This window comes from Anopheles maculipalpis, chromosome 3RL, assembly GCF_943734695.1.
Source record: "Anopheles maculipalpis chromosome 3RL, idAnoMacuDA_375_x, whole genome shotgun sequence".
NCBI classification, from domain to species: domain Eukaryota; kingdom Metazoa; phylum Arthropoda; class Insecta; order Diptera; family Culicidae; genus Anopheles; species Anopheles maculipalpis.
The window spans coordinates 44,913,128-44,926,134 of NC_064872.1; the positions used below are offsets into that span (position 1 = coordinate 44,913,128).

At 43.4% G+C, this 13,007-nt stretch overlaps 3 protein-coding genes across 3 annotated transcripts in view; 2 read left to right on the forward strand and 1 right to left on the reverse strand.

Moving 5' to 3' along the window:
• Nucleotides 1-13,007, forward strand: part of LOC126564660 (dolichyl-diphosphooligosaccharide--protein glycosyltransferase subunit 1) — a 378,005-nt gene that overhangs the window by 309,902 nt on the left and 55,096 nt on the right. The gene's annotated exons all lie outside the window — the stretch shown is intronic.
• LOC126565311 (uncharacterized) overlaps nucleotides 1-13,007 on the forward strand; it is a 378,977-nt gene that overhangs the window by 182,098 nt on the left and 183,872 nt on the right. The gene's annotated exons all lie outside the window — the stretch shown is intronic.
• The window catches only part of LOC126563892 (hemicentin-1-like), a 66,081-nt gene continuing 65,767 nt past the window's right edge, over nucleotides 12,694-13,007 (reverse strand). Inside the window, exon 8 of the mRNA XM_050220680.1 lies at nucleotides 12,694-12,958. Coding sequence (XP_050076637.1) covers nucleotides 12,768-12,958 — 191 coding nt within the window. The 3' untranslated portion in view covers nucleotides 12,694-12,767. The remainder of the gene's footprint in view (nucleotides 12,959-13,007) is intronic.

A 13,007-nucleotide genomic window follows, 5' to 3' on the forward strand; every position in this document is an offset into this window, starting at 1 on the left:
CTGCGTTGGTAAAAATGGTAACAATGACAATTGGAACGGTCCGGTGGTAAATAGACATAGAAGCCGGTCTTGACAGGACAGGACCGGGGTTCAAATTCCACCCAAACCGTTCTCCCGCAGAGAGAAAGAAATGTAGCAGCTCATCTTTAAAAGAAGAGCTTTAAAAAGCTTTTCCGATGTCGGCTTGCCGATTAAAACGCCTAGTAACGTAACATTAGCTGCCGTTTAAAAAGCTCTAAAGAAATTAAAATTATCTTTCTCTTCCGGGCCAGATGGTAAACCATCAGGTGTCTTGAAGAAATTTCCAATTTTCGTCCCAAGTTTGTTTCGTCTTTTTTCAAGACCGCTCAGAGAGGGAAGTTTTCCAACCGTCAGGAAAACGGCCTGGATCTGTCCAGTTTTTGAAAAGAACGATCGTTCAGTCGCCTCCAATTTCCGAGGTGTTGCTATGTCCAAAATGTGTGAATCCCTTGTTCAATCCTTTATCCTTCCCGTAGTGTCTAATTGCATTTCTCCGCACCAGCCTGGCGTTAGGCCTAAACGTTCTACTTCGACAAACCTTATGTTTTTTGTGTCTGTTATTATGTCCAACATTGTCTGTAAACGTCAAGTAGACACTATATATACTGACTTCAAAGCAGCAGGCAAACTATCAAATTGATCTACTGCTCCACTTGATCTACTGCTTGCAAAATTGGAGAAACTTGGGTTTGGTGGACCAATCTTGTCCTGCATCGGGTCCTTTCTTTCGATTCGATCTTATTCAGTCAGATTGGAACACTCGTTTTCATCTTCATTTATGGACTTGTCTGGCGTTCCTCACCTATTCATCAATGACTGCATCAATGTTTTTTCAACTGATGGACACTTTCTTTTTGCTGATGATATCAAAATCTTTCTCCCCGTGTCTTCGTCTTCCGGCTGTCGATCTCTCCAACGCTCTCTTGGTGACTTTTCTGTTTGGTGTTTGAGCAATGGGTTGGTGCTCTGCCCCCCTAAATGTTGTGCCGTCTTTTTCGGGAGGCCTTCTGCTGGTCAGCTGTTATGGTCCTTATGCGACACCCAAATAAGTAGAGTAACCACCGTGAAAGATCTTGGGGTCTGGTTGGATGAGGGACTCTCGTTCGATGAACACATTAACCATGTAGTTAATAAAGCTAACAGAGCACTAGGCCTAATTTTTCGCATGTCTTCTGAGATCAGAGATCCTTCATATTTAAAGGCACTGTACTGTTGCTGGGTTCGCTCCGTTCTAGATTATGCAAGCGTAGTGTGGACCCCAGCCGGAGAAACCGCTATGCAGAGAATCAGAGGGTTCAGAGGAAGTTTACGCGCCTCGCTGTCCGTAGATTTCTACACGGCTACACCGTTCCTGTGCCCTCGTATTCTCTCCGCTGCCGTATGTTGGGTCTAATATATATTAGATCCCGCCATTCGCACGCGCAGTCTTAATTCATCTCCTGTATCCTTTCCTCTAAACTCGACGTTCCTTCACTTCTATCTTCTATACCCCTGTATGTCTCTTCTCGTCGACTTCGTGATAGACCACCCATACTTATCCCTTCTCGCCGTTCGGATTTTGGCCAGAATTATCCTTGGTTAAGAGGATGCGTTTCTTTCAACAGAGATCATGAGCTCCGAACTCGTCTTCTGGAGTCCACTACCTTTACTCCATAATAATCCTTTACCTCTACTGATTCCTTATCATAATATGTATAGCCCGGAGGGGCAGACAATTTGAATTTAATAAATAAATAAATAAATAATTAATTAAAAAGTCCTCATATTAAATACATTTGAATTATTGTAAGGCTCCCACAACTTTTCAGACTGTAAACATTATTATGATCCAGATGCATTTATTGACAAAACTTTTTATACCACATGTTCAATAAAAACGTTTGAGCTGTAGCTGTTCTTAATTAGAAATACGTACATCATCACTCCAAAAGGACACCAAACATAATGTCTGGCGGCAACCCAACCATCCTCACTTTCTTGTACTGGCATTCCAATGGCTCAATTTTATTGCACCAAACTAGTTCACTTCCAGTGGCCCTTTCTCTCCCCTTCTTCCCCAAAGTTCAATGACCATTGCGTGCGTAAGTCATCTATTTTCGTCCTGTTTTTGCTTCTCGACACAAATAACTACACTTTAAAAGTGGCTCCCTTCACCCGGAACGGTCAAGAACGGTGATGCTAGAATGGCCCCCCCCCCGGGTCGCAACGCAAGATGCGACCAGGAATAGCGAATCGCTGACCCTTCTCAGAGCAGTGCAGAGGAAATTGCTTTAATGGCAATTTTATTGACGCACAAGAGCATTTCCTCTAATGGTACCGCCGTGCGGCATGATTTGTTACCACCGACCTTTAAGAGTGGTTGGCTCCTGCCCCTTGTGCCGTGGATTCGGGGTGATGTTTTCAACGAAAAATTTCACCATATCCATGAATCATTTGTTTAGTCAACCACTTTAGGTCGGGTGCACTTATTTCGGCAAGAAACGGCAAACGTCCAGGCAGCCACGGGCACCGTTGTACCATTTTGTAAATGTGCATGAATTGAGATTAATAGCAGCATAACGTGTCCCTCCAGGCGCCGAAATTCCACACGCATACGAAATGAAGATGAGATCTGTTAACGCTCTCCCCGCCCGCCCCATGCACACAAAACGGATCACGATGCCATTAAGTCCGTCAAGTTTGCCCGCTCGCCCTCTCCCCTTGCATTAGCAAACTGCCTAAAGTTACTTATCAATTAAATTACACCCCTGCCCCGCTGTACCATTCCTACGCTTCGGGACCTCTTTCCTTCTTTCCTCTTTCCAATACCATGGGAAACTTCTGGTGTGGTTTCTATTTGCTATGCTTTTCAGGAACCTCCGTACCTTACGTTTGGACAGCTCTCGCTCTTAGCCACTGTACACATCTTCAACAACAACGAAACTCCAACTATTTCGCTGTGCGCGTTCTGCATTAATGCAGTAGGCGATGCTTGGAGAGAGAGCCCTCAGTTAGCGTTAATTAAACCAAAGCCATCCATCAGGCCCTGTTCGGCCCTGTATGTGTGTGTGGGTGTGTGTGTGTTAACATGTGAGGTAAATGCGTTGTTGGTATCCTGTGCAGAACACCGAAGCTACCGAAATGCAATTAAACTTTCCCAATCCCGAACTCCGATGTTGAATACCAAAGAGAGGAACGAAATGTTTGGTTTAGAACGCGCGTTGAAGCCTTCGTTCGGGGTTTTTTTTGCTGTAGCTGATATCCCTTGAAAAAACCAAAATCAACTACAACCAAAGGTACTTCAATATTGTTCATTTTGGATTTTAAAAATTCCGATAACACGTTTCGGATTTTGTACACAAACCATCAAACCATATTTTGATTTTTTTTTCTTCAATTTTCCATTTATGCAGCCTACAACAGCACCATGCTGCAGTAACAGAATCTACTGCACAACTTTTGAACTTCATTGTTGCTGTATCATTCGAACTGATCTAGGGGAAAAAGAAAACGAAACGATATTTTCCTTAGTAAGAATACTCTGCCCCCCCCCCCCCCCTAACCGCACTCCCAAATTGGATAGAAAGTACACGCGAAAGGCCAAATTCTTTGGTTGGCTGTGTTTTCAATTCAATGCAGAATATTCACTCAAGACCCGAGCAGCCCCGAGGCAATCCGGCAAATGTATCAAGCACAAGGAAAGGCAACATATTTATCTGTCTGTCGCTGTTGCCGTGCAGTACGACGAGTTGCCATACCCCACAACCTATGGCCAATGTTGTGTGTGTGTGTGTGTGTGTGTGTGTGTGCATGGCCAAACTGTTTGTACTGCTCAACTAAAAAGGAATATATAAAATATGTTCCCCCTGGGGCGATGCAACGAGTCAGTTTTCCATACTGCGAGAAAAATGCGACCACTTTTCCTCTATCATCGCACAGGTTTGATGGAAAGCGTGGATGAAGATTTACTGGAAGCTATCCGAACGGGAACGTAACCGGCTGACGTGTCCTCGCGAAACGTTCCCCATCCCCTCGGGCTATTGCGGATAGAGGAGCAGAACACCGTTGACTGATTCGTTGCCTTTAACATTATAATAACTGAATTAGATTTCCCTATAGCATACCGCGACCAAACCGTCTTGTGGACGGCTGCTACATTCATCCGGTTGTGAAAAATGAACCACATCACATGGCCAACGAGAAGGTGGTTAGGGCTTATAGTGATGCCATAGTGGGCGCGGATGACTACGGCTTTGTGCATACAGATAGTGTGTTGATGGCTATTTATCAATTTCATACCAGTTTTATGTTCAAGATTGTATCGTTTAGAAGAGAAGTACTATGTAAAATACGTGATACATTTATATTAACTCATAATGAAGTATTTATTACTATAATAGCTTTGTTCAAAATCTGGTGATGATTTAGTCTTTTTTTTTTAAATATTGAATTGAACAATTATTTTTTTAAAATCAAAAACAATACCATAAAAAGACATGAAAAATATTTATATTTTTCTATTTACTTTATTGCACAGGAAATAGCGAAAGTTTAACTAAAATGGAATCCTCGAAGGTTAGAGTATTTAAAAAATGCATTCATAAACAGACTGTTACAATAGCGCGATTCGATTCAATAGGCTTGTATACTAGTGTTTTAATCAAACAAAAGTTATCATTTATATCACGTATTTTATAGACAGTAAAAATATTTAAACCTTACCAATTGGTCCATATTCAAACACCCGCAAAACTGCTGTTGAAGATTGGTACGTTCTATGAATGTTTATCTGGCCAGTTACAAACGCTTTACGAACAGTAGGAGAAGAAGGGGGAGGTGGATCACACTAAAAATCCGTTAGGACGGCAAAAAAGAAAGATTATTCTCAGGTACACCTCGTCGCAGTTTTCCAGCAGGTCCCGAATTCGAGTGTTTGGCAGCTTTCCAATGCCCCGGACTGCGTCTAACAAGGCGGGTCGAGCAGCCTCATATTCCACACAAGACCATAGCAGATGATCTATATCGTGGTATCCGAGGCCGCAGCCACATGCTTTGGAGTCGACCTGTCCTATACGCTGGAGATGCGCGCCCAAAGCGAAATGATTAGACCTAAGCCTAGACATCATTCGAATGATCGCACAATCACCTGAGATGCCGTGGAATCAAGGCTTCAAGGACACTTGGGGCGTGATCGAATATAGAAACCTCCCGAGCTCATCGGCGTCCCACAAACTCTGCCACCGAGCCATGCAGAGAGACTGTGGGGCACGCATGTACTCGTGAGGTAAGATAAGCCTGTCGAAAAAGGACCCTTCCGAAGCACCATTTTTGGCCAATTGGTCTGCCTTTTCATTGCCGAAGATACCGCAATGTGTAGGCAGCCAAACAAGAGATATCCGGAATGATTTCTCAAACAATGAGCTTAAGACCTTCTTTATATATATATTTCTTATACGAATATTTCTTTTACGAAGTAGTCCGGGCTCTTAATAGCCTTCACAGATTTTAATGCTTCGACAGTGCAGTGAAAGGACAAGCACTTATAATCAACTAGGCGAAAAATATTGCGGCGAGCTCCGCTACATACATCGAGCATGGCTGGCGTAGTTGGAAATATGCTTCAGATACAATGTTATATACGCCAAAACCGATACCCTGCTCTGATGAGGATACGTCAGTATAAAAATGGTTGCAGTTCCAATGGCCATACTTTTCCATAAATATGCTGGGAATTGCTGTCCTGCGAAAACTATGGCGGAAAGACTTGGTTTACTCTCTCAACGAGGTGTCTACTCTGAACCGGGAACTGCAGGACTCTGGTAAGCTGGCTGGTAAGGAGGTAAAATCATGAAAGGTTTCTTGAAAGTTCTCGATTATCAATGGGTTTGATCTAAGACGTTGTTTGATACGTTCAAGACGGATCAGATGCGGCTTGCATGGGTGTGCACCCCACCAGAATCCTGTAATTGTGCTGAGAAAGTTGATTCTTCTGGTGCATTTTTTAGCAAGATAATCAATATGTGCCCTCCAAACTCGATTCTTGCTATCGAACCAAACGCCTAGGTATCGAAAAGATCTAGCAATGGATATCTTTTTGTTATACATATGTACATCGATACCAAGGTTTCTGGCTCACACTTTTAGGTTGTCCAGTGTGGTTTGCAAAGGTCTTTGAAGGTCGGTGATGTTGTTGCTGGCGACTGATACAACACCGTCATCCGCCAATTGCCGTAAGCTGCATCCGGGAGCTAGGCATGTATCAATATCGTTGATATATAATTATATTTATCGTTATATATAGCGTTCGGGATAATATTGACAGTTACATTTTTGTTTATAACTCGTGATGGAGTTGGCATAGGAAAACAAGCAATACGTCATTCGACAGCTAAAAGTGTACGGAATAAGCAGCGAAAACATCCCGTGATAAAAAAATGCCAAAAAGAGTACATTGTGGAAGCGGATCACATGCATCATGATGATCCGCGCCGGACGCGACAACCGCCGACACGGTTAACACCCAGAACAACCGGTGGCTGGCTTACTGCCCGGCGGACGTGCCACCAAGCAAACCAAGTTCCCCCAGACGGTGATGGTGTTTTCCTGCGTGTCATCGGAATGGGACGTGATGCCGCCCCACTTTTTCGAGCAGGGGCTGCGGCTGAACGCGGACGGGTACATTTCCATGCTGGACACCGTCGTAAAGCCTTGGATCACGAGAGTGGCCAACGGCAGACCATACGTGTTCCAGCAGGATTCCGATCCGTGCCATACAGCCTCCAAAACGATAAAGTGGTTGGCGGCCAATTTCAACGACTTCACCGCGCCGAATGTGTGGCCTCCCAGCTCCCCGGATCTTAATCCAATGGATTATTTCGTGTGGGGCGCGGTGGAACGGGACACCAACAGAACCTCCAGCAACACCAAGGTGGAGCGGATTCTGTCCGCTGTCGGACCAAGGACGACGTAATCGAAGCCGAGGGCGGATATTTTGAATAAAATAAATAAAATACATGGTAAGCTGCTATTTCTAAAACAAAACCAAATTCCCCGATGATTCATTTTGCCATAATTTTTTTTTCTTTCTCCATAGGTGACTGTCAAAATTATCTCGAACGCCCTTATATATCCCGTAAGTTGTACAGCAAGGGACTCAGGCTGGACCCTTGTGGCAGTCCATAGAAACTGGCACTTCGAATTTTCGGATGGCCGTTGTCGAAATTCATCGCCTTTTCCGAAAGAAGGTTGAAAACGATAGGTGTGTGACGGCACTTGGGACAAATATAGTTGCGCCTGCGAACGCAGTCGTCCATCAAAAATATTTTATTGAAGGACCTTATCCAATCGGTTAGTTAGCGTTAAGCAAAGGAAGTAGCCGATGGCCGAAAACAAATGAAAAATAAAATGAAATATTAGTTAGTTTTTTTATTATTTATACTTGAGAATAGTCTTGTTCGTTGTTATATGTTTTATTTGATTCATCGGACCATGTGAGTTACGTGAACACCCTCTTAAAGTGGGACAGCATAAAACAAGTTTACAATACATGAATTTCAACACGAAGTAATAAGTTAACAAAGAGAAGGTCGCTAACCACGAATACAACACATACATGAATAAGGATCAGGGGCACCAAATCGAGGTACGGCGATCCTTCGCGTCGAGCATCGATCTTGTACGGTGCAATCTCGGTACGTATAGGCTAAGACCAGATCCAGTTATCCAGGAATTTCACAACAAACAGCCTCTGGGCGTTGTAATTTCGTTGATTCAACCACTCAAGGCCTTGCAGCGTCCAACGTAGTCCAATAGTAGTCCTCCAGAATCACCGGACCAGCAGACGAGCAACAGAGGGCCACCATACAACTGAAGCATATTTCAAAACCGATCGCACCTAAGAGCAATAAAGCATTTAGATGCAAACCGCCAGCCCTGGTCAAGGAGCTAGGTGATGACTGTAGAGCCACACGGAACCGGATGGTAGTATTATTGTAGAGTACTTCTATTATTATTATAAGCAGCTTCTACCCAATAACACAAGAGGGCACGTTCTAAATTTAAGGAATTATCAGGCACGCTTAACGCTTACGTACACAACGTAGATATGATAAAAATAATTACTTCTTGTAAATTCTCATATCAACATCCATAAGAAAAATTACTGTGTGACTCAATAATATGAGAAACAAAACATGCTTTGAGAAATAAGAAAAGTTTTTGAGAACCAACAATCAAAATTTCCTATCTCTGTGGTTCAGTTGTTGGTCGAATTTCTATAAAAGAGAGTTTAAAATTCTCCTACAATTAGCAAATTTTCAGTAAAATTGTATGTTCAATTACGCGCCAATCCAACCATACCATTTCCATGCCCTCAAACCCATAATCACCCACAGTAATAAAATGACCCAAGGCTATATACAAGTACCTTGCCGAGAGGCGAATATCCGTTAGCCATGACCCTCCACCGACAACATTATGTGCAGGGAAATCGACGATTTCAGTTTTTTTTCCTTTACGTTTACGTTTTTACGTGGTAGTGGTAGTGGGTAGTGAACCTGATTGGCAATGGGGGATCTCGACCACTGTGTTCCTTCGTGTTGCCCTATGCCAAGAATAAATTAACAAAATTTATTTTTCCATTTTGCCAACGGCTGAAACATGCCGTCTTATTACATCACGCTAGCAAGCCTACCTACCTACCACTACCAACCCGCTACCAACGGGATGATTCCCTACCCCGGATATTTGCACCGTACCGGGATGAAGAGGAAAGTTCTCTGAGGAAAATGACGCACGCCTAGTTTAGGATCGCAGGAATACAAATATTTTTCAATCGTCCTTTTTTTGTACACTCGCCGCACCCATCACCCTCTCCAATTCAACAGCAAATGGTTACCTAGACAGATTGGTGCGCGACGACAATCTTGGCTCACTTGTGACTCACAGTATCAGTCCATAGGCAATTCAACACAGTCTCAATTCCACGCACCGACAAGCGCGATGTACCCACGCTAGGAACGCATTACAAAAATCCTTCACCACGCTTGTACGCGTACTGTTTGATCAGTTGTGTTGAATGATAGGCAATTTGCCCAAAATGGAAGCACGTTGATGCTCTCGCAGCGTGGGGCTAATTTGAATTATTAATTAAATTTATCGAAGTAGATAAACGCTCTTCGGCACATTGCAAGACAGACCCGAGTGCTGGAAGTCATCGCCCGCTCCGCCTTGTTAAAATAGATAGCGATTTGCGTTCAAAGTCGGTTGAAATGGCACCTTTTTTATCTAGACACTTGACTTAGCGCGTCCACCCATTCGATGCTAATGGATTGAAAAACGGTTTAATACCACGGGCTCTTTCCCCAGCCCGGAGCAGTCCGCCGCATGTGCCCGGCGTAGTCGAACAATGAAGAAAGACAGGAATTTGGCATTGGAAATTACTTCCGAAACAGATTTTCATTTATATGAAATCTCTTCCATTCGGCCATAAATTTCAATAAGCGAAGCAATTTGATTTCGGTGACTAACAACGTTTACAAAACACAACAGCCAAGGTGTGAGGCGCAATAGAGAACGTTTCTATGTGTTTTGGCTGGAAGGCGGTGACACGATCCGTGTCCTATCATTTGGATGCCGATGCCTACACTAGGCATGATTAAACGACTGCTTGAAAACAGATGAATAAAAGCATCGAACCGTCGGCAAACTCTCACACCACTGTTCAATTGCGTCTTAAAGCATGAGAAATGTTTCAACCAACTTAGATCCACTTAATTCCCACTGGTGTCAAAATATAGCCCCAGTTCATAAGACGCGCCCAGCAGACGATCCTTCCATTGACGCGTCAAAACGGCGATTTTATGTGATATTCAGAATCAGAGTCAGTGAAAAGAGTCGCTCTGTTTAAAATAGAAAATAAAATATTTATTTTTCGTCGTGAAAGAAACTTATCGTATCGCTAACCTGTAACAAAACTACTAAGATTTGTTTTCTCCGGGCCTTACACGTAAACATAGTAAAAGTCCCTCAATCCTGCAAATACCTCTACTTTTCTCAGTCAATATTTACAGCAATTTGAAACTCTCGGTGGACGGAACAAGTATGCAAAATTCGCTACACCGACTGCTACTTGCCATGGGGAGTATATGCAAAGGATGAAGGAATGGAAGCAGCACAACAGCGGACACTTACAATGGCAAATAAAAAAGAATCCTTAAATGCGCACACTCTTTCGCTCTATTTATTTATATCCCTTATCTTCATTACTAACGTCCGCCACATCCAACCCCCATCATTGAGGTTGGTGGTCCCCGATGGTCGACCCAGAGAGAGCTTTCGATTTCCCCTCCCCCTACACGCTGTCCACAGATACTGCTGTTGTTTGCAACACGAAAACAAATTTCCTCATCACTTAACACTAATGTCGTGGCGCTCTTCAACACGGCAGTCAAACTTGCCAAACGCCAAACTGTTGCAGCGCGGTGGAAAAAAAAGTGGTGTAAAAAACGCGGAAAAGCATATTTATCGTCAATCACTGCTTCGAATGCGATTTTTTTTTTTATCCTAATCGCAAAATATTCGGTAAAAACAGCGTTGTTTTCACACGCTCGTTCGCAGTATGCAGCAGAGCAATGTAAGCGCCTGTGTACTAACGCCGCCACGGTGCTTTGTCACTTTCGTTTCGGGGAAGTTTTTTGTTTATTTATTTTCATTTTTGCAACGGACTATGATGTTTTGCTGCTACTCAGCTTATGCGCGTCTTGGCCGATAAATTCAGTCTAGTTTTTGTTCCCTCAGTTATCTGCTCCTGCGACACAAGCAAATGCGACCACCAAGCAAAGGGATACGCTTCTCTTACTTCCCCGTGTTATATGAACCTCCGCGCGATCGGTGAATGAGGAGCACCGTTAGAGCGTTTCATTCGAAGAAAGCTAACGTAAATTAAGAAACTTCATCCATTTTGATGCACAGTGTTTCCTGGTGTTGTATAACTACTTTTTGTTTCCGTTTAAGTTGTGCGTCGGTTTGATTTATCCTCCATTTTACCGTCTGTTGCCGGGCAGGGAACGGGGCTGATTATTAAATCCGCTTGCCAGCAGCTTGTTTCTGCTTTTTACAATAATAAACACACTTCCACAAACAACTTCATAGAGCATACAATTCTTGATACATTATTATTTTTCTCTTATTATCTACGTAAAACTACTGTTTATCGCTCTCGCTTGTCGCTTTAAATTGAATCAAGGCTTTAAGATTCTTTGTATTTTAAACAATGTGCGCTTCTCACCTCATCTTCCTTACGCTTATGTACATTGGAGCATTGTCGAATATGTGGACTAATATTTTACGTCTCTGTTGCTCTTAACTCACGAACTTCGTTTTACAATTGAAGCTAACCGTCGGGGAAAGACTCGCGTACTTTAACCGAACAAAAACCGAACTTTGTCCAAGGAGACACCGCGGAAGGAGCAAAACGAACGACCAAACGCATAAGTCGACGGTTCAATACTTTAAACAATATTCTTCAAAAGCCACACACTGTTCAAGGAAGGTCCCTACCAATGTGCAGTTTTATTGGCAATAGTACGTTTCTATAAAACACAACATGGAATGCACCTTTGCTTCTTGTGCTCCCCCCCCCGCTACTCTAGAAAGGAAGACTTGGCACGAAACGATCAAACAATGGCACCGCCAGACGGACACACACTAAAAGAGATATAGTTCCGTGATGAGAGATGATTAAGTCACTCGGAAGGTGGTCCTTCTTTCCCATCAGCCCTTCAGAAGACCTTCAGAAACTTGCCGAACGATCACATACGATCGTGTTGGCACATCGTCACATCGCAACGGACTTTGGGGAAAAGAACTATTGGCAGGAATACCTACTACAAGCTAATGGCACATTCGGTTCTTAACCTCCGGTTCCAGTGACGCGCGTCGGCATAGATACCATCAGATTTAGAATGGTCATGTTTCGTGATTACTTAATCCAAGTACTTACTATAGACACTTGCTTAATCGCTACTTATACAGCTCGATACTGTTGCAAGAGGTGCATTGCATTGGCCGACGCCATGGATCCCATGGTTCGTGGATCAACGCCATCGGCGAAACTCAATTGTTCGATTTACACACTACCTAAGAACGAAACCACATTCCAAATGTGCTTGCGTACAATTATGCGCCTCGTGTCATAAAACCATCGCTCTACGCGTCCTACAGTTATCTATATATACAATCACAGTTTTATGTTGCAACATTTTCACCACCAACGGAACCATTTCCCATCTGGAACGATTTGCAAAGAAGGAAAAAAGCAATAGATTGTTAGTATTGTGTAACGTCTTTGAGTAATTAGGTTTATACGTACCAACACTACAAGGAGCTATATTTTGAGATCAACATATTTCTCCCCTCGCAGTTTATGAGCGAGCGTTTCCATTCCGTCGGTAGTAGATTGCAACCATTTCAATGTTTCGATTTAAAACAAATAATTTAGAAGAAAAGGTAAATTAATTTGAACTACGACTCGACAGCGCTAACAGATGCAGGCAGGTGGCAATGGTTTCGCATTGGCTTCTCTCCCTGCTATGGTCGTCCGTTTTATGCATGCTCGCTCCCGCAGATATTACTGTCCCGTGGTTTTTTTATTCGTTCGATTCCCCAACTGTATGTAGTTTTTTTTCCCCAATTCCATCATTGATTCGTTGTCGTTGTTCTAGCTCGTTGCTTCGTTGCACCAATGCATTGGGCAATGGATATGTTGCCTACACCACAATCTCGTGAATGACACGACGATTGCGGGAGTTTGGTGTCGAGTAACCACTTTCCATGGCTAGCGCATCATCGTAGCTCATCGAGAGATGCTGATTCTGCACGGGAGACTTTGCTTCGTCCTGCTCCATGTACGGATCAGGAAGGCCACTCACATCGTGGTACGGGGATTCCGCAACAAAGTCTGCGCGAGAGAGAAAATCGGATTAAAACTAGAAAGAGCACTGCCACTG